Below are 23,268 nucleotides of genomic sequence, written 5' to 3' on the forward strand. Positions count from 1 at the left end.
GACAGATGAGCTGAGCTGCTCTGAGAGGAGCCAAGCAGGAGCAGTGTGAGGGAGAGACTATGCAGAAGATAGAGGATGGTGTCATCCACTGCCTCCTTTTCTCGGTATGCAAACTGCAGTGAGTCGTTACGCTGCACTGTGTATGTTCTCTCTCTCTGTTTCCATCATATTCTAGGTTCTGCTGTCTGTTCCAGGCCATGTATTTGTTCAGCTGTCCAGAGTTCGTTCCACAAACCAATCAATGTGTTCTGTTTCCTGTATGTCATGTTTCCTGTTCGTCATCTCAGCAGGAATCATAAATACGTCTATGTGTACACCGCTAGTCAGCTTTGTTTTTGTGCTTCATGCTTTTGTGACTTTGTTGTACATTTTGAATTATGTGTTTTCTTGGTATTGACTTTGTGCTCGTTCTACTTTTACTCCGAGTTTGTTTTGCCCCTTTTTGGTTGCTGACGCTAGATTTATTTTTGTAAAGTTTTGTAAACACTGTATATATTTCACCAGAGTAGGGTTGGCTGCCGTTTGTTTTGGGAGTGGGTTTTGTGTGTGTTTTTGTGTATATCTAGGGAGTGAGGTATGATATTGTCTTTTGTTTCCTTTTTGTTTCACTTAGGTAAGTTAGGGGGTCAGTTAGGTGGGGTGTTTGTTATTTTTGTCGGCATAAGGCCATCCCGAAGTTCCCAAACGTGTCCTTTTTGTCCACATTCTCATCTCTGTTACAGTAATTTATTTCCCACACATTAATCCTAGCACACACCTCATTCTGTTACGGCTCAACCCTACACTGGGTCGTAACAGTCCTCAGCATGGCGGACCTGAGATCTGAGGAGGTTCAACAACAGTCGCTCCATGGTCTTTATCACGTGGAATGTCAATGCGACCGGCCTGTAGTCATTCACTTCTTCGGGTGTGCCTTCTTGGGAACCGGAATGATGCAGGATGTCTTCCATGTGACCGGAACCTTCCTGAGGCACAGGTTCAGGTTGAAGAAATGTTAGAGGGGCTCGCCTAGCTGGTCGGCGCATGCCTTGTACATTAGTCCATAGTGTCAGGTCTGGGCGTGGTGCCTTCCTGGGGCGGAGTCTCCTCAGCTCTCTCCTGACTTGATCTGCAGTGAAGGTGGTAGATAACTCCTCTGAGCTGAGCTGAAGCAGTGTGAGAAAAAGTGAGCCACGTTAGAGCAGTGTGAGCTGGAGTGCTCTTAGAAAAAGATTAGCTGAGCTAAGCTCAGATAAGCTAAGCCAGAGCAGTATGAGATACCAATAAGTTTGGCTGCTCTAAGAGGAGCAAAGCCTGAGCAATGTGACAAAAACTTGAGCCAAGTTAGAGCAGTTTAAGAGATAGATGAGACAAGCTGGAGCACTTTGAGGAAAAGATGAGCTGAAATGAGAGGAGCTAGGCTCTAGTAGCGTGAGAGAGAGATGAGCTGAGTCACAGTGCTGTGAGAGACAGATGAGCTGAGCCAGAGCAGTGTGAGAGAGATGAGCTTGACTGGATTTGGAGAATTGGATCTTTTAATCTTGAAAAGTGGGAGAAGATGTCTTCGGGCAGAACTGATTGAATTTCTGCTCGTGACTTTCTCTCTCTGCTCAATAGAAGTGTTCATTGCAGTCAGCCGAGTGCTCCAGTAACACAGCACTGTCTCTTGCCCCCTCTCTTTCTTTCTCTTCATTTCATCATTCTTCCATCAGCTTCCTGTAGTCAGCGGCTTCTTGAGTGCTTGAATCCAACTGAATCAAAGCATTAAGCTCTGCTTTTGGCCAGAAATCAACCCCATTTTGTCCCAAAAGATCAAAGCATGTCTTAGAACTAGTGCTAAAAGTCTAACACAGCTAACCCTGCAACACTATAATGACCAGAGGCTTCATGACTCCAAATGAATTGACTCCTTGAATCTTTGACTGAGCCAGCTTTCACTGTTTTAGATTCTCATGGGTGGGGCTTAACTAGCATATAAGGTTAACAGACTGAGGTTAACTTTAGAGGGTGCACTGGAGCAGCTGCATAGGAATTTAAGTTGACAGTGACTTTTGGTAATTGTGGGCCAGAGGGGTGTAAACCCCCAGCAGTGGTCAATGGAACAGTGTTCTCATGGAATACACCATATCTCTTAACTGTGTGTATGTGTGTGTCCCTCCTGTGGCTATTCTCATGATGTTAATGTAAATCAGATATTGATGAATGAACTACAGCTGGTTCCACTTAGTGCAGTTCTCATTTCCCATGATCCCCCCCCCCCCCCCCCCCCCGACTTGGAGCTCCCCGCGACTTAACATGCTCTACAGAATAAATTAATTACACACAGTGAGGGAGGACTAGAGTACACATACAGAGTAAATACAATAACAACAGAGTACACACACAGTAACAGGAAACAAATTACAAAATAAACACTGTAATAGAGTGAACAGAGGAAACAGAATACATAAATTAATCAAAGCCACACCTACACCTCCTTATATATTATAAGATAGTATAATGGAGTGTGTTCTTGAAGATTTTTGAAACACTGTTGTGTGTGAGATCTGTAAGGATTTCATTATAGATCAATAAAGTCTGTAAGCTGTTTTACATTGATACATACAGTGCTATCACACACTCCAATCCGCCACTGCTTTAATGGAAGGAACACACACACACACACACACACACACACACACACACACACAGAGAGAGAGAGCGCATATGATGGTGAATACTAAATCTGCTGGAAACCAGAGGGTTTCTGCATTGGTTTTAAATGCTCCAACAGCGCCCCCTACTGACCACGGCAGCTACAAACTACCCTCTGTCATATGTTACAGTTATTAAAATGTAAAATATTAATAATCACCACAAAAACAATTGAGCAAAAGAATGAACAAAATTATAAAATCAGAGAGAGAATGTGCTGGTGAAAAGTGTAAAAAGATAATGTGTGTGTGTGTTGGTGAAGGGTAAACAGAGAAAAGCCCTGCAGAGGTGACCACACAGTTTTTAATGTTTTGGTCAAAACTACTTGATACACTTTGAAACAAGAGTACAAGAAAATAGAATATACTTCAAATGTTGAATATTAAATAATGGGCCAGTCCAGACCACCGGCTCACTCTGTCCTTCACAGAGAGGAGTTGTGTGGGGGGGTCTACCTAGAACCCTGAGAAAAAGGAAACCCCTATCATAGCACATTTCCACAAAAAAAGTTCCATTCATGATTTTTTTGAGTGAACGGCCCATGTTTCTAAAAGTTTAGAGGGGCACCAAGAATACGTCAGCAGCGGGGGGTGTTACTGGGGCTGAATACCATGCCATAGCCAGAAATAAACAGGAGTCAAATATAAGAGAACAAGATATAATACGTATTACAGAGTTCCGAGGTGCTAAGCTCGTGAACAGCAGAGAAACATAACCAAAAGCTGTGGCTCTGACCAATGTGCATGGTGGAGCATGTTCCTGTTTTATTTTCTATTATTTATTTATATGAAATGTTGTAAATTACCCCATCCAGCTCCTCTGGGCAAAAATGCTGCATTTGAGCCTCTGAGGTCCTCCTTGAGTTACTGAACCATAACAGGCTCATGGACGACGTCACGGTTCACGCTGAAAAAACAACTCTTGTTTGGTTCCGACTGGTGGAAACACGCAGAGTGGTTCCAAACTTCATTTGCGAATTGGAACCTTTCCGGTTCCTCGTTGGTGGAAAAGCATCAAGTTTTCCCTGTCCAACAGGACTTCTGCCCCCACCTTAATACTGCGCACGGTACAACATCTAAAACACTCTGCTTTTCAGAGAGAGCTTGGGGGAATCATATGTACAGTAATACCTTGACTTACAAGTTTAATTTCTTTTTGACAAAGCTCCTAACTCATTTTACTAGTAAATCAAATACAATTTCCACATTAAAATGTTATTAATCTGCTCAAGCCCCCCAAAAAACACTTTTTAAAAATATTTTTAAATAAGAAAAATGCCATTTATAAATAACAAATTATGTAGAAACAAATATTACATAATAAAAGAGAATGTAAAGAAATAAACTGGTTTTATTAAGTGTATTTACCTTGAAGATCAGACGAAGATGCTGGCAGAGGTGGAGGAGATTGGCGGAGGGTTTTTCTCTTTTTCTTTCACGCTCAATCTCTTAACTTACTCGCTACACACTTAATAACCCAATGCTACAAAAACAGCGATATGACAAATATGCTTACACGGTAAGATAACTGAGTGAACTGAACGCTCACTGGGCTATCTAGTGGCGGGTGGCGTAAGCTTGCTCGCTCGTAACTCAGATCTCAGCTCACATCTTAAAGCAAAATATCGCCTGAGCAAAGGCTCGTATCTTGAAAAATTGATTAATTCGTAAGTCAAGGTTTCACTGTACAAACACATACATACATACACACATACATACACAAAGTCAGTTGCCAGGCATCCAGCACCTGGAGAGGACTGTGTCCAGCAAGTGTCCAAAACTTTGTAGACCCTCCAGATCAACACTATTCAGTTCAGGACAACCCACTCAGACTCTGAGGTCTGTATATGGACACCACCCACTGAACACCGCACCCTGGTGGGAACTGTGTACATGTGATTTCTGCCATAATTTCTCATCAACATAAAAAAGTCCATGTCTGCAAAAGTAAATGAGATGTGCGCTACACTCCTGAGGCTACGGCCGTTCCCCGCAGCGTGGATATGTACAGCCCTCCATCCATTCATCCACAAACGGCTAATGTCCCTCAGCCATGCCTCTGTCTTCTGCAAATTCATGTCTAGAGACAGTGCAAGCCGAAGATTATGCTGTACATTCACATCTGGATTATATCTGGATATGCATTACAGATCTTGCTGCTGTAGTGTCCCTTCTGAGAGTCCATAGTGTCATAGTGAAAGATGGTCCTTTCCATGTCTGATAACTCTTCCTCTGAACTTGGCACTGCTGTTCCACTCCTCTCCTACTTGAGGCGCAGTAGCTCCAACCCTAGCCTCCGAGGGCATTGAGGTTTCACCACTCTCCATGAGGGGGCTCTGTAGTTCCACCTTCCTCTTCAGGGGGTGCTAAGGTGCAAACACTCCTTCAGGAGACTCTGCACTTTTACCCCATCTCTTTCAGGAGAATGCGGTTCCACCCCTCTCCTTCAAGGGCGCACTGAAGTTCTACTCCTCTCCTGGAAATTCTGCAGTTCGACCCCTCTCCTTCAGGGGCGTTCTGCTGAAGCCCACCACCCTCTCCGCAGATCCCAGTGGCACTGTGTTTACAGTGCTGAGGGGGAAGTCACATCCCGGGTGCGAGGGCAGACGGTCAAGATGGCTAGCCGTGTTTGAGTCGAATGTCCAGCAGGAGCGGCTTGCTCCATGCTCTGAATCTGAACTGAGGCTGAGGAAGGGGTGGGACTTTGGGCTGGATATTTATTGGCTGCAATCTGTTGCATGTGGGCAGCCGTTAGCTGCAAATTTGGATTAGCCGGACTCTGGACCATGTGGGCGGGACTTTTGACTTGGCTCAGACTCTGACTGGCTGAGTTCTGGGTAGTGGGGTTTGAGTTTGTGGGGACAGGTACTACCAGTCTTACGAGCTGGTCAGTGCTGTTTTGGTGCTGGTGGGAAGGACTTTGAGTCGGGCCCAGATTAGGATTGGCTATGTTCCAGATTGTGGGGGTGTGGCTTCGGACTGGGATGGTACTAGTATTGGGGGAACTCTGGAGCCTTTGGGTGGGGCTTTGAGTCTGATTAAGACTGACTGGACTCTGTAATGTGGGAGTGAGCCTTTGTGCAAGGACAGTGCTGGAATTGACTGAGTTCTGAGGCATGGGGGCAGGGCTTGTCTGTGCAGGTATTGCCAGTCTGACAAGCTTATTGGCCGGTGTGATGGAGCGGAGGGAAAGAGGCGCCCCCAGCAAGCTGAAGCCTGTTGGCAGGGCACCCTCTTTTGGCTGCAGGTGAGAGAGTGTGGAAGGGAAGGTGATGATCTTGGCGAGCTGAACCGTGAACTCTTCTCCGTTCTCCATTAGTGGCACCGTATGTATCAGAACATTCTGCTGGGGGGCAGAGCCTCCGGTCGCATCAGCAATATTGCTGGGCACTGTCGCTGTGGTAAAGAGAGGGGGATTGGCCGTTGGCACAGCGACCGTGGAAATCTTTTGGCCCCGCGAATTTGTCATGACAACTGGGACCTGCATAGCAACCCGGACTGTCCTGGAGACAAGACGGAGAAACATTTACTAAACATGAACTACATGATTAACACCTGCAGCAGCTGACAAACGCTGCATGTGTCAGAACGTTTTACAGGGTTCTGTATGGACAGGATCATAAATATTTTGAACTTGAGAAATATTCATAAATATATTAATAAGTGTTAATAATAATAATAATAATAATAATAATAATATGTTTCAAAACGAGTTATGTTTATAAAACCTAGCGTTAGCTTTAGTGACGCATAGATGTGTAAGGTGGAAATGAGTATTCAATAAGAAGCTGGAGAGTAGCGCAAATAAGACTCAAATGGATCCATTTAAGGTGAAACTAAATGCCTGAATATTATGGTTGAAGGTAAAATAACACCAGCCTTGTGTAGTCTAAAATGTTAAGGTGGTTAAATTCTTGTAAATGCAAGTGGCAGCTCTTTCCATTTTTGCCTTTCACTTAAGTAGGTAAATGTTTAGTGACATCACATACAATTGATTTGTGTGTTTTAATGTATAACCTGGAATAACAGTTGCTTCAAAAATTTTCAAAAGCAACACTAGCTATATGGCTCTTAAAGTGGAACTGAGAATTCAAGAAGCTGGCCAATAAAGCAGATAAGACTTGTAAACTGACACACAGGTGGATTAAAAGGTTTGACTATGAAAATTGTGAATACGAAACAAAAGTCTGGATTTAGACAGTAAAGGCTTGTAAATTCACGGAAATGCTTATTTACTTTTTTGTTTTTTTCTTGCATAGGTAGATGTTTTAGTGAAATTATTCAGTGTAAATGTGTTGATTTTGGCACATCCTTCTTAGCGATTATGGCCCAATGTTTTTAAACTCGGCTATTGCTTGATCGTTCAGTTTTCCTCAAAACTCCACGTCTGGGGAGGAGGGGTAGGAGGCAGGCAGCTCTCTCCACTGTTTTGAAACTATATTATAGTTCCGATTTTAAACACTTGGTGTCAGTGTTTTTGACAGTGCCATTGGGAAGTCCCTGCAGCGTTACATCAGGTAGTGTCTCTAAAGATCTGCTTTACTTTCCTCATAATTATGCACTGATCACTAGCTCACTGTACCATGTGGGTGGAGTTTAGGGTCAAATTCTGATTGGTTGTACTACAGACTGCATGGGTGGAGTTTTGGGTCAGTTTCTGATTAGTTTTTACTCCTGGCTGTGTAGGCAGAGTATTGGGTCAGTTTCTGATTAGTTTTTACTCCTGGCTGTGTAGGCAGAGTATTGGGTCAGTTTCTGATTAGTTTTACTCCTGGCTGTGTAGGCAGAGTATTGGGTCAGTTTCTGATTAGTTTTACTCCTGGCTGTGTAGGCAGAGTATTGGGTCAGTTTCTGATTAGTTTTACTCCTGGCTGTGTAGGCAGAGTATTGGGTCAGTTTCTGATTAGTTTTACTCCTGGCTGTGTAGGCAGAGTATTGGGTCAGGTTCTGATTAGTTTTACTCCTGGCTGTGTAGGCAGAGTTTTGGGTCAGATTCTGATTGGTTTTACTCCTGGCAGTGTAGGCAGAGTATTGGGTCAGGTTCTGATTAGTTTTACTCCTGGCTGTGTAGGCAGAATTTTGGGTCAGATTCTGATTGGTTTTACTCCTGGCTGTGTAGGCAGAATTTTGGGTCAGATTCCTATTAGTTGGTTGTGTGGGCAGAGTTTTGTCAGATTCTGATTGGTCATACTCTGGACCCTGGACTTGGCGGAAGTTGCTGTCGCATGCCCTATCCTTCCTAACACTTTTGCCATCGGAATAGAAGTGTAAAGGAAGAAAGCAGGGGGCAGAAAAATGTCTCTGTACCTTGGTGGACTGGTGTTGGGAATAATGGTGGCGTGAGGGGGCTGTGCAGTGTCCACTGCTGTGGAGACTGTCACTATTTGCTGGAGGGGTGTTGCTGTCAGAGAGCTGTTGGCTCTGGGGGAGGCAGAGCTAAGCAGAACAGGCCCAACACCCCTCAGGATCCCAGGGTTATCCTCACAGCTGGAGTCACCCTTTTCTTCTTCATCATCAATAGTGTCTTCATCATCGATCACCACAATATTCTTCGGCATCTCCTTAAACTGATAAACTAACCTCTGCCCTTCCACCTTTGACAGGATACCCCTCTGATAGTAATACCTGAGAGAGAGAGAAATTAAGAGATTGTAAGACAGATTGTAAGTAGGTGGGCAGTAGGCTATTTTTTGTGGCCAGTCAGAATTATCCATAACTGGTCAGGGAGATAGTCTGTGAAACAGTCAGATGGTCAGTGAGACATTCAGATCCATGGTCTTGTAATTCATGTCCAGTTTGTTTTGCGTTTCCCCCACAATCTAGACACGGTCAGTGAAATGGTTAGTGAGACAGTCAGATGGTCAGTGAGAAGGACCTGGCCTGAGAGCTGGGCCCATGGTCTCATAGTTTGGTATGTCCGATTTGTTTCGTGTCAGTGAGACAGTCAGTAGTGGGTTTTCCATCCACCGAGTTTTTGTGAATTATAAAAATGAGCATGAAAAAACAGGAGCAAAGAGAAACTAGGCAAGCCTAGTTTAGCCGGACTGCCATTAGCCATATAGCCATTGTCACAGAGGTGTTTCTGGTATTTCAAAAAACAGGAAAGCCCAATAACACATACCCATGTCATTAGAAGGTCTGGAGAAGCTTTGGTGCTTCATATCATAGCTGTCTTTGTTTACAATAATAACAAAAAATAAACTCTTAAAATAGTTTATCGTGTCAGTTGCTGACAGTGTGTGTGAGATCATGGAAAGCCTGTTATTTTCTGTTCACACAAAGCTACAAAACTGAAGCACGGTATTGAGATGACATTAAGCAACTTGTTTACCAGACAGCAACAAGATAACATTTAAGTTTTTGAACATTTCTAAAACCAAGCACCTTAACATTTTATGAACAAAGTAATCTACACTTGATAAAGAAACAGGGCATCACTGGGAACTAGATATTTATTACTGATTTACATTTCTATAAGGGTCTGACTGATAAAACGGTACTGTAACAAATTCACAGCCTCTTTTATTTTGAGTAACACCTCGCTCTGGTGTTCTGTCTTTAATAATCTGGAGATTTTGTCTGTTTTAATGTAAAGTTAAAAAAAAAAGCTGTGCAGATGTAATTTACTCATCAGAAAGTCAGTAATGATGAGATGTGTCCGTGTATTCATGTCGTTATAGGGAGAGACAAGATGACTGTGTTTCTTAAATATATAACTTATCTATAAATTTATAAAAATAAAAATAAAAAAGTGTCACAGAAACATTCTCCAAACATAAAGAAGAGACTATGATAAATATTACCTCAACAACGTTCACCACATTTCTGTGAGAGGCTCCAGTAAAACACTGAGCTGCTCACTGCTGAGGATGGTGGACACCCAGACACCCAACTAAAAAAAATATTCAATCAAGTCTTTTGATATAAAAAAAAAGTGTGTTTTGGATATCCACTACCCACTCAGATCTCTCCAACTCCCTCGTTTTAATGCCATGCCTAAGTCATCTGAAATTTATTCGCAAAAGTGCAGTGGATGGAAACATGACTTATTTCACTTTTTTTTCTGCCGATATTTCTTTATTACGCAAAACATTTGCAAATCCCAGCTTGTGAGACAGTCAGATGGTCAGTGAGACGGAATTGACCTGAGAGCTCAGTCCATGGTCTCGTAAGTCATGTTCAGTTTATTTTTGTGTTTCCCCGACAGTTTAGACATGGTCAGTGAAATGTTTAGTGAGAAAGTGAGAAGGACAGTGAGACAGTCAAGAGCTGGGTCCATGGTCTCGTAATTCATGTCCGGTTTGTTTTGTGTTTCCCCCAAAGTCTAGACACAGTCAGTGAGACAGTCAGATGGTCAGTAAGAGGGAACTGACCTGAGAGCTCGGCCCATGGTCTCGTAGTTCATGTCCGGTTTGTTTTTGTGTTTCCCCCACAGACGAGACACAGCCTTAGAGTCCACCAACTTAAATATGCCCTTCTCCCTCTGAGTCCACTTAATGTACCTGGGACAGGTGTTTCTGTCCTGCAGGAGATCCAACAGGAACTCCCACAGGTACGTACTGCCTACACACATATACACATACACATGTAAGTACACACACAGGAACTCCCACAGGTACGTACAGCCTACACCAGTGGTCAAACAGTCGATCTCCAAGACTTTCCAAGTCGATTGGGATGAATCATGGCTGCGGTTTCTAAACAAGAGATATTATACAACTATTTCATGTGGATTACTAATTACAACACAAGCGAGAATCACATTATACCCTGGTGTTCTGTCAAGTTGTGCTACCTTAATGTACTAAATAAAATGGGTAAAAGTGGGTAAGATATTTGGATAGGCTAAAAGAAGAAGTAGATCAATAAATGCTCACAATAGAAGTATTAAGCAGGAGACATGTACCCCCTAGTCACTGTATGAGGAGAAGAAAATAAAAGTGATGATAAATTGTTTTACACTGTTTTTATACATTTGTTTCAGCATGTACAGTTTTGGAATGCTGAAGGAAATAACAGTAAGCTAAGATTATATAATACACCAGAGGAAAACAGATTTGCCAAGAAAAACATTCAACACTGTGGGTCTGAGCATACACAGAGCTGCTAGGTAGGACAGATACTGAAAGGCTGCAAAACTTGTCAGAACACCTGTTTAAAAAGCACTTGCAGACAGTGTGCAGCCTCAGGCATTTCACTGAGTACCACCAAAAATATCAACACAGAAATACTGAGTAAGGTAAAAGTCACAGGACACCCTTTTATTTGACGTAGATAAATGTTAATAGACACAGCTGTTTCTGGTTAAAAGGACCTATTCATGATATTTTGTTTAAACGGAACATTATCTCAACACATCTACCCTTCTTCAGCTGCGTATTAAAAAAAAAAATGTTTCCAGTTATTTAAAATTTTAAAGGACTGTGAGGAAAAACTAACAGTCTCTTTGCTGCTATAAGCTACATGCACACACACTCCTAAACACAGGCAAATATATATGTATATAACAAATAAATAAATAAATATACACACACACACAGGTAAATACACACACAGATAAATATACACACAGACACGGGTAAATACACACACACACACACAGGTAAATACAGACACACAGGTAAAAACATACACACACAGACTCTCTCTGTCTGACCTTTGCCCTCTCTGGTTTTCTTCCTGACTCCTAAATCTTGAGACACAGTTGAGGTGTTGTGGGTCTTCGACTTTTTCCCAACTGCAGCAGATAAATGAAAAAAAAAAAAAAAAAAAAAAAAAAAAACAAGCTGATAAACGTGTGCTCAAATTAGGGCTGAACAATAATTCAATATCAATATATATCGCAATATAACCTGCTTCAATAGCAATGATATGACTTTTAAACATTCATTCATCATCTGTAACTGCTTATCTAGTTCAGGGTCAACTACCTGGAATCACTGGGCGCAAAGCGGGAATACACCCTGGAGGGGGCGCCAGTCCTTCACAGGGCAACACATACACTCACATTCACTCACACCTACGGACACTTTGGAGTCGCCAATCCACCTACCAACGTGTGTTTTGGGACTGCGGGAGGAAACCGGAGCACCCAGAGGAAACCCATGCGGACACGGAGAACACACCACACTCCTCACAGACAGTCACCCGGAAGAAACCCACGCAGACACAGGGAGAAAACACCACATTCCTCACAGACAGTGACCCGGAGTGGGAATCGAACCAACAACCTCCAGGTCCCTGGAGCTGTGTGACTGCTAAACGATTTTTAAACACATTTTCAATATTTCAATATACATTATTTACAACATCTGTCATTGACTGACATTCATTACAGGGCTGCCATTAGTTCAGTGCACTCAATTTAAAATTTAGTTTAGAATAATTTTCAATGCCAGTATGTTTATGTTTGACGGTGATTGTCATGTTTCTTGTTTTTCAATGGATTTTATACTGTTCACATTCATATCGAAATTATATTTTATAGACTAAAATTAAAAAATATATTGTAATATAAACAAATATATTGTTATATATAAAAAATATATATGGCCATATTGTCCAGCCATAGCTCAAAAAAAGCCATATCAGTATATAGTTACACAAACAGACATTGTCTCTCTCCTTGTGCCCTCTCCCTGTCCCTTTTTCACCTTTCCTCTTCCTGTTGTTGTCCTGTGGTTCCTCTATGAGTGTCATGACCTCCACAGGCTCTGCCTCCTCAGTGCTGACCTCCACCACCATATCCGTGACAACGTCAGGACGCATTGCAGCATGGAGAAACTCCGGGGTGGACACACACTGAGGAACAAACACCTCTAACACACACAGATAAATACATACAACACAGGTTACTTTTTACATTATATAGGTAAATGAAATAACTTTGTTTTGTTTTATATGTGTGTCTGTGCCTGGGCTGTGGTCTCCTCATAGACTGGACGGTTTGTGTGTGTGTGTATACCTGGGATGTGGTCTCCTCATAGACTGGACAATGTTTGTGTTTACCTGGGCTATGGTCTCCTTGTAGACTGGACAGTGTGTGTTTACCTGGGCTGTGCTCTCCTCATAGAGTGGACAGTGTGTGGGTGTGGGTGTGTGTGTGTGTGTTTGTTTGTGTACCAGGGCTGTGGTCTCCTCGTAGACTGCACGGTGAGTCCATGTGCAACAGAGCTTCAGCTGCTTCAAATGTTTTATCAATGCAGCCTCCATTCACCGACGCTTCCACTGAAACACCCACACACACAGGATGAACACAGTTCAGTTAGCCTCATGGGTGTTCACAACCAATCTTAATCCGGTCTTTGAGGGCAAGACCCTCCTGCTCAGGTGATCCCACTCCACGGGTTTAATGTTATAATCCAACCATGTAGGACACTTCTGAACACACTCTTACACGCCTATATGTAAATGAGCCCCACTCTCATGGCTGACCCTCTTCAACAATCAGACTACCCTGGAGTGGGTGGAGGTAATCCTCTGCTGGTTGTATGGGCAGGGCTTTTAAAGAAGTGCACATAAATGAGCTGTTTAATGACATCACACAGACCATGAACACTAATTAATATTTACCTAATGATAAAAGTTAATTTTTGTTTCAGGTTGGGACTTTTTAAGCCTATACAAATATCTCTCTCTCTCTCTCTCTCTCTCTCTCACACACACACACACACACACACACCTGTTCCCATCTCTTACACCATCTACTGACCATGTTTGGATATTTGTGTCTGTCACTGAACCCAGGATCTATGTTTAGACACACGAACAGATGTGCTACACTTTAACTTTAAAGGGGAATGCCTCCCAAACTTTTCCCAATCTTTCCCATAATCCTCTGCATTACAAATAAATACAGAGCAGTGTATCTTGTTTCAGTGGGGCTGGAGACAGTGGACAGTTGAGGTAAACGGAAACAGACATCTTCCTCCGAAAGCTTCATTCATTGTCTGTAACTGCTTATCCAGTTCAGGGTCGCGGTGGGTCCCGAGCCTACCCGGAATCACTGGGCACAAGGCAGGAACACAACCTGGAGGAGACCCTCTGAAAGCTTCTCACAGAACATGAGGAAAGTAAACCGTGGGGAACAGTTGACAGTGTTGTGCGAATGGAACCAGATGCCCACCTCTAAAAGCTTCTCATAGAAAGTGAGGACACACAGCAGATGTTTGACCATAGTTTGAAGAAGGTGGCGGTGTTTAAAGCCAATACTGGTGGAGAAGAACAAGCAGGACACTGAGAGACACACACTGAGTTGTCACTCTTCTCCATCATCATCATAACTGTCCAGTGTTGTGTCCAATTCTCATGCAGAGGATTGTAGGGAAATTCTTGGAAATGAGTGATGTCCATTAAAACTCATTATATAATCGATAAATAATCTTAATATAATTAACCTGTAGCAGACGAAGAAACCTCAGTCAAACACTGGCTCACTGTTTTCATAATGTCATAAAGATCAAAGACATATGTATAAAGGTTCAATGTGTTCTTAACGATGGGTTAAACATGTGTGTACATATAAATCACTATTATTTTCTGTTATTTAATACAGCAATTCATATAATATATGTATAAAACTGAAGGCTATGGGCTTTCTTAAATCTATTTAAGTTTTTGTGTTGTTTAAATGAAACATCTAAAATTGAAATAACTAATGCTGGCGCTTACAGCGGAACGAGAGAATTTAAAGTATTTGTAAAATCCAAATTAATTGGGAATAACGGGTCTATTTGGCCCCAGCGCTTCGCTGTTTACTCTTTTCCCTCTACACGCCGGAGAGCCCGCCCTCCTCCTATATGATTGGCCAGATCTCTTTCATTTAGGCACTCCAATTGGTCTCTCTCAGGATGTCGAAATACATCAATGACTCTATTGGCCGAGAGACGTGTCAATCACAGCCCCAGCTATACGGAGGCCCGTTATAAACTCTGAGATGATCGGCGACGGGATCGGGTTATTGATCGGATGGAGGGAGCAGCGGTTATCCGAGCGGGCGATATAGAAACGGAGGTTTTAGAGAAGCTTATTGAGGGGTAAAGTCTGAGGGAACACGGTAAAACTCGCGTCCTTAACATTTTAACTAGCAGTTCCACCTTAAATGTGTGCATTCTCGCTGCTGGAGTTTTCGGAGCCTCCGAACTCTCAGAATATAACGGCTGCACTATTTAAGGGGGACGGAAATGATCCAGTAGGACATGAGAAGGAACTGCTGCACAATTTAAGGTGGAATTGGAAAACGTGCAGTAACGAAGCAAGAATATAACGGTAACCGCTGCACAATTTAAAAGCAAAAAAGCCCAGTAGCTAGAATGTAACAGTTTAATGTGAAGTAACCACTAAATTTCAATAAGCATGAAAGAGTGCTGCACCACGTAATGTGGAATTTGGGGAGTAAAGTACACTAAAGGGGTGAAAATATTGATAATGAAAACTGCTGCAATATTTAACGTGGAACCCATTTTTTTACAACAAGCCCACACGTAAATGCTGTACAATTTAAAGTGTAACAGGAAAACGTGCAGTAAATACGCGTCAATGTAACGGTAACTGCTGCACCATTTAAGGTGGAACGGGACCATTTAGACCAGGCGGTTAGGGAAGATTGAGAAATTACAGCCACCTCCTTTCTTCCCATCCTCAATTCCCTCCGCTTCTGCCGTCTGCCCCGGTCCCGCTCCGGTACAACTCCTTGCCCCCCCTCGATTCTGCCCCGCGGTTCTGTACCTGCCCGGATCAGCAGGTCCAGCTGAGTCTCGCTTCCCGCATGGAGCGCCATGATTCGGAGCCACCGCAGCACTGCCTCGGATCCTTCCGCCAACACAACAAACCCCGCCCCCGATATCTCCTATGATACCGCCCCTTTCGAGCGTCACTTGTCATGTCCCGCCCACTGCATTTGTTTCCGCCTTCTTAACGTCATCCACCCGCGGTTGGAACATTAACCAAAAATACAGCGGAGCCACTCAGAAATACACAGGAGCACTCCGCCTCCTCACTGCCGCTGCTCAAAATAGTCCCATTATAAATATATATATATATAAACACAATAACAAAGACAATAATTAACAGTTTCAGTAAATACGTAAACAACCAACAGATGCTTAGAGTAAACAGACAACACATTGTTACATTAAAGGAGAAATCTCTAAGATATTTACTGTACTTGGACATAAATTATCCAAGGTGTGTAGATAGATTAAGGAAACATAGGAACATAGGAAACTTTCCATAGATTATGGAAACAGTCAAAGCTAAAACACTGCTGCCTCTCATATTGCTTGTATATACTCATTCATTACACGCAGACTGATATATTTTAAGTGTTTATTTCTTTTAATTTGATGATTATAACTGACAACTAATGAAAACCCCAAATTCAGTATCTCAGAAAATATTGTGAAAAGGTTCAATATTGAAGACACCTGGTGCCACACTCTAATCAGCGAATTAACTCAAAACACCTGCAAAGGCCTTTAAATGGTCTCTCAGTCTAGTTCTGTAGGCTCCACAATCATGGGGAAGACTGCTGACTTGACAGTTGTCCAAAAGATGACCACTGACACCTTACAGAAGCAGTGCAAGACACAAAAGGCTTGTTTGTTTAACTTGTCTGTGCATTTTTCCCCCCACTGTTTGAATTACCATAAAAAATGTATTTTTTTTACTTCAGTTTAGTTTTGTTGCACTTTCTGCAATGCTCCCGAATTTGGAGACATTTCCACCTTAATTGATCTGAAACAGCAAAAATAAGTCAATATTACTCGCTTATTGGGCAGTCATATGCTTATTTTGGTTCATGCTTTTCAACATTTGGAGTTCTCTCCATTGTGTAAAAATACTCCAGATGTCTCTTTCATGAGCAGAGAGAGAGAGAAAGAAAGCCTATTTTTAACTATTTAAGCCTTTACAAACACTGGGATTTTGTAAACACATTAGACCGATTTCCAGCATGCAAACAAACTGGAGAGCTAGCAATAGGTGAGAAAACATCTGAATTTCATAAGTGGTGTTATTTGATTACAATCGTAAACTTTGCCTTGAACACTTGTTTATCAAACTGCTGCTGGTTTTGCAGATGTCGTCACACCAATGAATAATGCACACAGTGTCAATTCCCCACTCCCAGATTAAACAAACCTGGACTAAAACTAAGGCTAACAGCGATTAGTTCTCTACTAGACATGTTACTCCTGTACTAGAACAAATCTCTGTGTGCAGATGTAGTGATGGGCCTCCAGGGGGCACACTCAGTCACTCTTAAGAGGATGAGCATCATCAGGGCCAGACTGGGAACAAAATTCACCCCTGGACTTTTTTTTCCTACACAAGCCTACTACAATCACAGTGATGCCAAAGTAAAAACATTTAGCACCCAAGCATCCCCCTGTATTTGTGTTTCACAAGTAAGATGACTCTATCCTAGAACAAGTAGAACACAAGTAATGAGTACTTTAATGATTAAAGGGCTGATGACATTCTGGCGTACCTATGTGGCTGTGAAAAAAAAATATCAGGTTCTCTCAGTGATCTCACAGATCTGAGAGGCACAGTCACTCTAGTCAGTCAAACTATGGCGTCACTACAGTGTTCGTGTGTAGTGGAGGGTTAACGTCGGGTCAGATCAGAGATGAAAATCTGAATTAAGTCACGAATAGAAACAGCAGATTCTCCCTCACACAAATAGCCCAGGAACACGAAAATAAAGACACATCAGGACTGGAAGGCAGGAAATGAGAGTGTAAACTCCTCAGGACTCAGGAGTTTTATCCACAAACGGAGAACACACTCAGCCACAGAACACACTTCACACAGCTCTTATTCACAATGTCACACTCTCTTAGTGTCTCACCCTGTCATTCAACGTCTCATTCAGACTCTTCCAGAGCAGTTTGTGTGTAACTGCTACTGTGTGTGAAGGTCCTGCAGGTCTTACCTGTCGCAGGTGACACTTTCATCCTAGCAGCTCTCACACTCCTCCATCACATCTTCACACTGCTGGTCCTGCACCACGTCTGTGTGTGTGTGTGTGTGTGTGTGCACTGAAGCCCCGTCCTGTCCATGTTAATCTCCACCCACACCAAATCACATTAGGCTTGTTTGGGGTGAACTGCGCTTTGCATTTGTTGTCAGCGAGAGTAGCCAGTTGCAGTGGAGAAGGAAGGGTAGAAAAGAGCCTTCAACACAGACAGCTCACATGTGTTCTGGCAGATCTCAGTACATTTAAAAACATGAGTTACATCATATTTAAAAATTATAACGTAAATAAACTCACTCTATGAAAGATCATGATATTATTACTGTACATAAAGGATCTTTAAGAGACATTTATATTTTAGAACTGAAAGAAACCAAAGGTGAGCTTCTAGCCAATGAAGATTAAGCTCTGTTGTCATCAGGCTGCTATGCGTCTCACACGGCTCCTGGGGAACAACATCAGCAGCTGAGTGGCAAGCCGTTTAACATTAAATCATGCGACTGGATTCATATTACAGATATCTGCAATTAATTTATTACTAGACAATTCTAAATTAAGATATCTCATTATATTTTGACTAGATGAAATAATTTAAGATATCTTTAATTACATTTTGAATAGTGTTAATGATGTCAAATTTACCATTTCAGATATCTACAATTAAATTATGACTAGTCAAAAAGTAAATTAGAGATAACTTTTGTTCTGACTAGTCATAATTCCATTTAAATATATCTTAAATTCCCTCCTTATTACATTTATTAAATTATTAATTATAATTTAAGATATCTGAAACTATATTGTAGATATCTGAAATTAAATTCTACATATTTACAAATATTGGTTTTGAGCTTGTAAAGTGTAGTGGCATTTTTGGGCTTGCTTCATCTATGGAGATAATATCCAAGGAAAAAGCAAAACGTGTAATATTTCCAGGGTATGGAAGTCATGTTCATATGTTGCCATCTATTGGCATCAATTACTGCACCATTTAAGGTGGAACAGAACATCCAAATAAGCGTTGTAGATTTTTTTTCTGTATTCCCCCAAGTCCCTGACATGTAAATAAACGTATGAACATTTCTCATTGATGGAGCATCGGCTGGTGTTATTATGATGTAAGAGACTTTTCAGAAAAATAAGCCCAAAATCAGTTTAAAATAGGCACACCTGGGGTGACTAATGCACGCAATTACTATAATTCAGATTTTTGAAAATGTCATTTTGATAGTCTGATTCAAATTTGAGATGTTTTTAATGCTAATTCAGGATTTATTATTTTTAAAATGGATCATTTATTTATAGTCAGACGAAAGCAATTTAATGTTAAAACTGCTTGCTATGGTGTCTGGCTCTGGAGCCTGCAGCTGCCTCTCACTCAAGAGATTAAAACGCAATGCATCATCGTGATGTATCGCAGGCGCAGACGCAAGTCAGAAAAAAACTATCCCGCATGCACCGCTTGGAAACAAATGGTGATCAGTCTGCGCAGCACCGGGTGAAGTTGATCAAACCTTTTCACTTTGACCTAGTCATTAATTCCAGCCATAAACCTTTAGTACTAATCTCTGGTCTTTAATTAGTCAGGCTTAAAGCTTTAATCTTTAGTAATTTAACTTATTTTTAACTATTTAACCTTAATCCTAAACCTCTACATTAACCCCAGACTCTCAGACTATGAACCTTTATCATTAATCCTAGTCTTAAAACTGGCATTTTTCACATTTCAGGGTGTTCAACTCATTTTAAAAACGTGGGACACCCCACACAATCACATTTTTCACAGATATTTGATTGTTGGATCATTGTTAGTCCTCAAAGTCCCCACATTACCACCCTGAATGAAACACCACACACTTTCCAATTACACACAGTGACAGACAGCTCCGCTCCTCGAAACCTTGTGGGAATTTTCCCTGAAATGCTACATGCCGAGAGCAGGCAGGAGTTTGTCAGATACCCAGGCTGTATCAGAAAAAGAAATCAGCAGGTAACTTACACTCTTTTTGTTTGTAAACGAGTCACATTAGAGTAATCAATATTTCAGCACATTTCCAGGGCACCTACAAACTAATGCTTCATTGCCAGAATAATTATAACTTTGGAGCAAAAACATTTAGAATTTTAAAAAGCTTTAAATACAGACATGATTTTGCAACTTCTCTCAGAATACTGAGTTATCAACACTCTGGCTGTTCAGAAAGAGCCTGCATGTATACACAAACAGCAGACAGCAGTGAAATATGCTGCATTCAAGTGTAAGTCGGTGGTGGATTCCTGTGAATTTGTATTTGGTGTAAAACCCCTGAGCACCTGTGACAGTGAGATTTGTAGTTGTAGAAAATAATCACACATATGAATCGGCAAATTTGAAGTCACAGAGAAAAACTTTCTAGGAGTTAAAAACCTGTAGATGTTTTTCCTCTCCCACAAATACAACTTAACAGTTACACATGTACAAATTCTCATTGCAGGTTCACAAATCCATTTATACACACACAAGTACAAAAATATCATACACTGACTGTTTTGCTCCAGTTGCAGTGGTGAATATGGTGTGAAACAAATTTCATATGGATGCTCTCAAGATTTCATATGACATTATGAGACAAGTGACAGTTCAAAAACAAATATGTGGCTGCAGACTAAATACTGATGTATTATGGAATATGTTCTATTGAGTTGTTAAGGCTTAAATGCTAAAATCATTAAAGACAAAAATAAATGTATAACTTGTACTTAATGGTGTTTTAACTCAAAAATGAATATATTTTACATGACTGTCTCTGACTTTTGCACAGTCATAACAAAATTTTGTGTAATCCAAAAGTCATGCCTGTGGGGTTATACTATCTAAAAAGATTAAATATGGCTAAAAACTCACCAGCCTTTAATACTAGTTCACACTCCCTTCGATTCAGTAGCAGTACCTAGCTGTAGCCCTTCTGGTCTGTTGTTTACAAGATATGTGAGAGGCAGTAATAACATGAAAAGTCATCGGCATCTTACGTTCAGGTCACAGTGGCATTGATTTTTATTTTGGTGACAGTGGCATATGCCGATAACATTGACATCCGTTTTTACATTGGCATAGACTCCATTTCATTGTTGAACATCTGCCAGTAGGCTAAGTTTAGCTAGCACATGGATGTTTAGGCTATAACTAGCACACGTATGCTACTAGCATGTAAATGGACCAAACAACTAACATGCTACAAACATAGCATCCCATATTCGCACACAGTCCACAGTCACTTTATTTATGGACAAATGAACTACAAAATTTTCCCATTCTAATATCACGATATATATCTGCATCAGGCACAAAAAGCCGAGAACTGAAAGTCATTTATAGGTGCCAGCACCTAGCGGCAAGGTGATACATCGCAGTGGCACAATTTACACCTCATCTGTAGCGTCAGTTTAGGAGTATATGATATCTTAAATGAAAGTTCTGACTAGTCCGAATGTGATTGTAGATATCTTAAATTATTATTCTGACTAGTGAAAATGTAGCTGACATACATAGCCCATTTTAGCGTCATGTAAAAGTTGCCAGGTCTGCATATTATAGTGGACTTTGGTTTTACATTTGCAGTAAAGTCACTTACAAATATTTAGTCGTGGGTTGCTTTTTGGAGCTTGTTTCTAAAATGTTATTGCCTTTTTGGGATTGCTTCATAGAGATAATGCCCACGAAAATAAGCCAAACATGTAATATTTCCACAGTATGGTCATGGCATCTATTGGCGACAGAATGCAATTACTGCATCATTTAAGGTGGAACAGAATATCTGAATAAGAAGCCAACTTCAGCGTTGTAGATTTTTTTCTGTATTTCCCCCAGTCCCTGACATGTAAATAAATTTATAAACATTTCTCAATGATGGAGCATAAGCTGGTGTTCGATGTAAGCGACTTTACAAAGAAATAAGCCCAAATTCGGTTAAAATGAACACACCTGGCAACCGCTGTGGCACATGGGGTGACGAATACACACAATGAATTCAGATATCTAAAAATGCATTTTTGACCAGTCGAATTAGAATTTGAGATATCTTTAATACTAATTCAAGATTTATGACTCATCAGTTGACGAATTCGCTGAGGTCATTAGATATATTTTAAAAGAAAATTTAACTAGGAAAAATATATCTGAAATTACTGTTCTTAGTCAGATTGTAAATGCAGATAACTTAAATTGTGATTCTGACTAGTCAAAATATAATTGTCACTAATCAAAAAACTCTGTTGGAGATATCCAGTTTTTAATAAATGTTACAATATATTTAATGTTAAAACGACTTGCAGGCACCTAAATATTACTTTTCAGTTCTTGGCTTTTTGTGCCTGATGCAGACATATATAATGATATTAGAATGGGAAAAGCTTGTAGTGCAATTGTCCATAAACACAGAGATAGTGGACTGTGTGCGAATATGGGATGCTATGTTTGTAGCATGTTAGCTAGTTAGCTACTTGTTTGGTCCGTTTACATGCTAGTAGCATACGTGTGCTAGTTATAGCCTAAACATCCATGTGCTAGCTAAACTTAAGCTACTGGCAGATGTTCAACAATGAAGTGGCGTATATGCCAATGTAAAAACGGATGTCAATGTCATCGGCGTATGCCATTGGCATATGCCACTGTGACCTGAACGTAAGATGCCAATTTCAACGGAATATGCCACTGTCACCTGAACGTAAGATGGCGATTTCAACGGAATATACCACTGTCACTATGGAACGGCGTTGGTCTCTAAATATGTGAACACATGCGCGCCAAAAATGACACGTTTACACGCTTCTTAAGGTTTCCGCCAATGGGAGGCCTCAAATCCGGGCGTACTTACATATTCATAATAGGACTTACATCACACACTGTAGCTAACATGAAACATAAATCATTTCTGAATGTAGTTCCTATGTTTCATCTGAATTATTCATAACATTGTGAGCTCGGACCTATGGCTACATTGAGCCCTATGTGAGCAATGTGAAGACAGCAGTACCAGTAAGCTGATCCCCATGGCAACTGGAAGTTTATTATTCACAATAAAAGGCTCTGGTGTTTAATACCTTAACATTTGTAAACATGCATATTATGATATAATTTCATAAAAAGCTCTAAAGCTTTTCATAATAAACAACATAAACAAACATCACTATTCTCTCACACTATGTTTGTGACACATACTGAGGCGTAATTCATTCTCATTGATAAATTATGTGCATTCATTTAATAGCATACTGCTAAACAATACAGTGTCGATACTAACCCATAGTGAAATTAACTTTCCAGATCCTCCTCTTTCTGTAAACATGTATAATATGTTTAAAGATACATTCATTTACTCATGTTTTATTTAATTATATGTATCTATCTTTATATATACATTAAAAACTTGAGAGGTTAAATCTCCTTCAAAATTAAATTGAACCAAAAATCTGAAATATCAGATCATAATCTTTTTCAGCAGTAAATTCTGCGGTGGTTGAAGTGAGGGGTTTATATATATATATATATATATATATATATATATATATATATATATATATATAATGTATCATATTTAAATATGTATAATCCATCCATCCATTATCTGTAACCGCTTATCC

General features: G+C 40.8%; 1 protein-coding gene across 2 annotated transcripts; it reads right to left on the reverse strand.

The window, feature by feature from the left end:
• Positions 1-2,897: 2,897 nt before the first annotated feature.
• On the reverse strand, positions 2,898-15,482 carry elf2b (E74-like factor 2b (ets domain transcription factor)). 2 transcript variants are annotated; one of them, XM_066660591.1, is made up of 7 exons: positions 15,399-15,482; positions 12,795-12,899; positions 12,326-12,490; positions 11,329-11,409; positions 10,046-10,235; positions 7,980-8,297; positions 2,898-6,175 (listed from the first exon to the last, which is right to left on the reverse strand). In XM_066660591.1, the coding sequence occupies exons 1-7, from the start codon at positions 15,448-15,450 to the stop codon at positions 5,236-5,238; spliced, it is 1,851 nt and encodes a 616-aa protein (XP_066516688.1). In that variant the 5' UTR covers positions 15,451-15,482; the 3' UTR covers positions 2,898-5,235. The 2 variants fall into 2 exon arrangements, with proteins under 2 accessions (XP_066516688.1, XP_066516689.1); XM_066660592.1 differs by lacking the exon at positions 15,399-15,482 and adding an exon at positions 15,295-15,334.
• Between the last annotated feature and the right edge of the window lie 7,786 nt (positions 15,483-23,268).

This window comes from Hoplias malabaricus, chromosome 2 (assembly GCF_029633855.1).
Source record: "Hoplias malabaricus isolate fHopMal1 chromosome 2, fHopMal1.hap1, whole genome shotgun sequence".
Taxonomy (NCBI): Eukaryota; Metazoa; Chordata; class Actinopteri; order Characiformes; family Erythrinidae; genus Hoplias; species Hoplias malabaricus.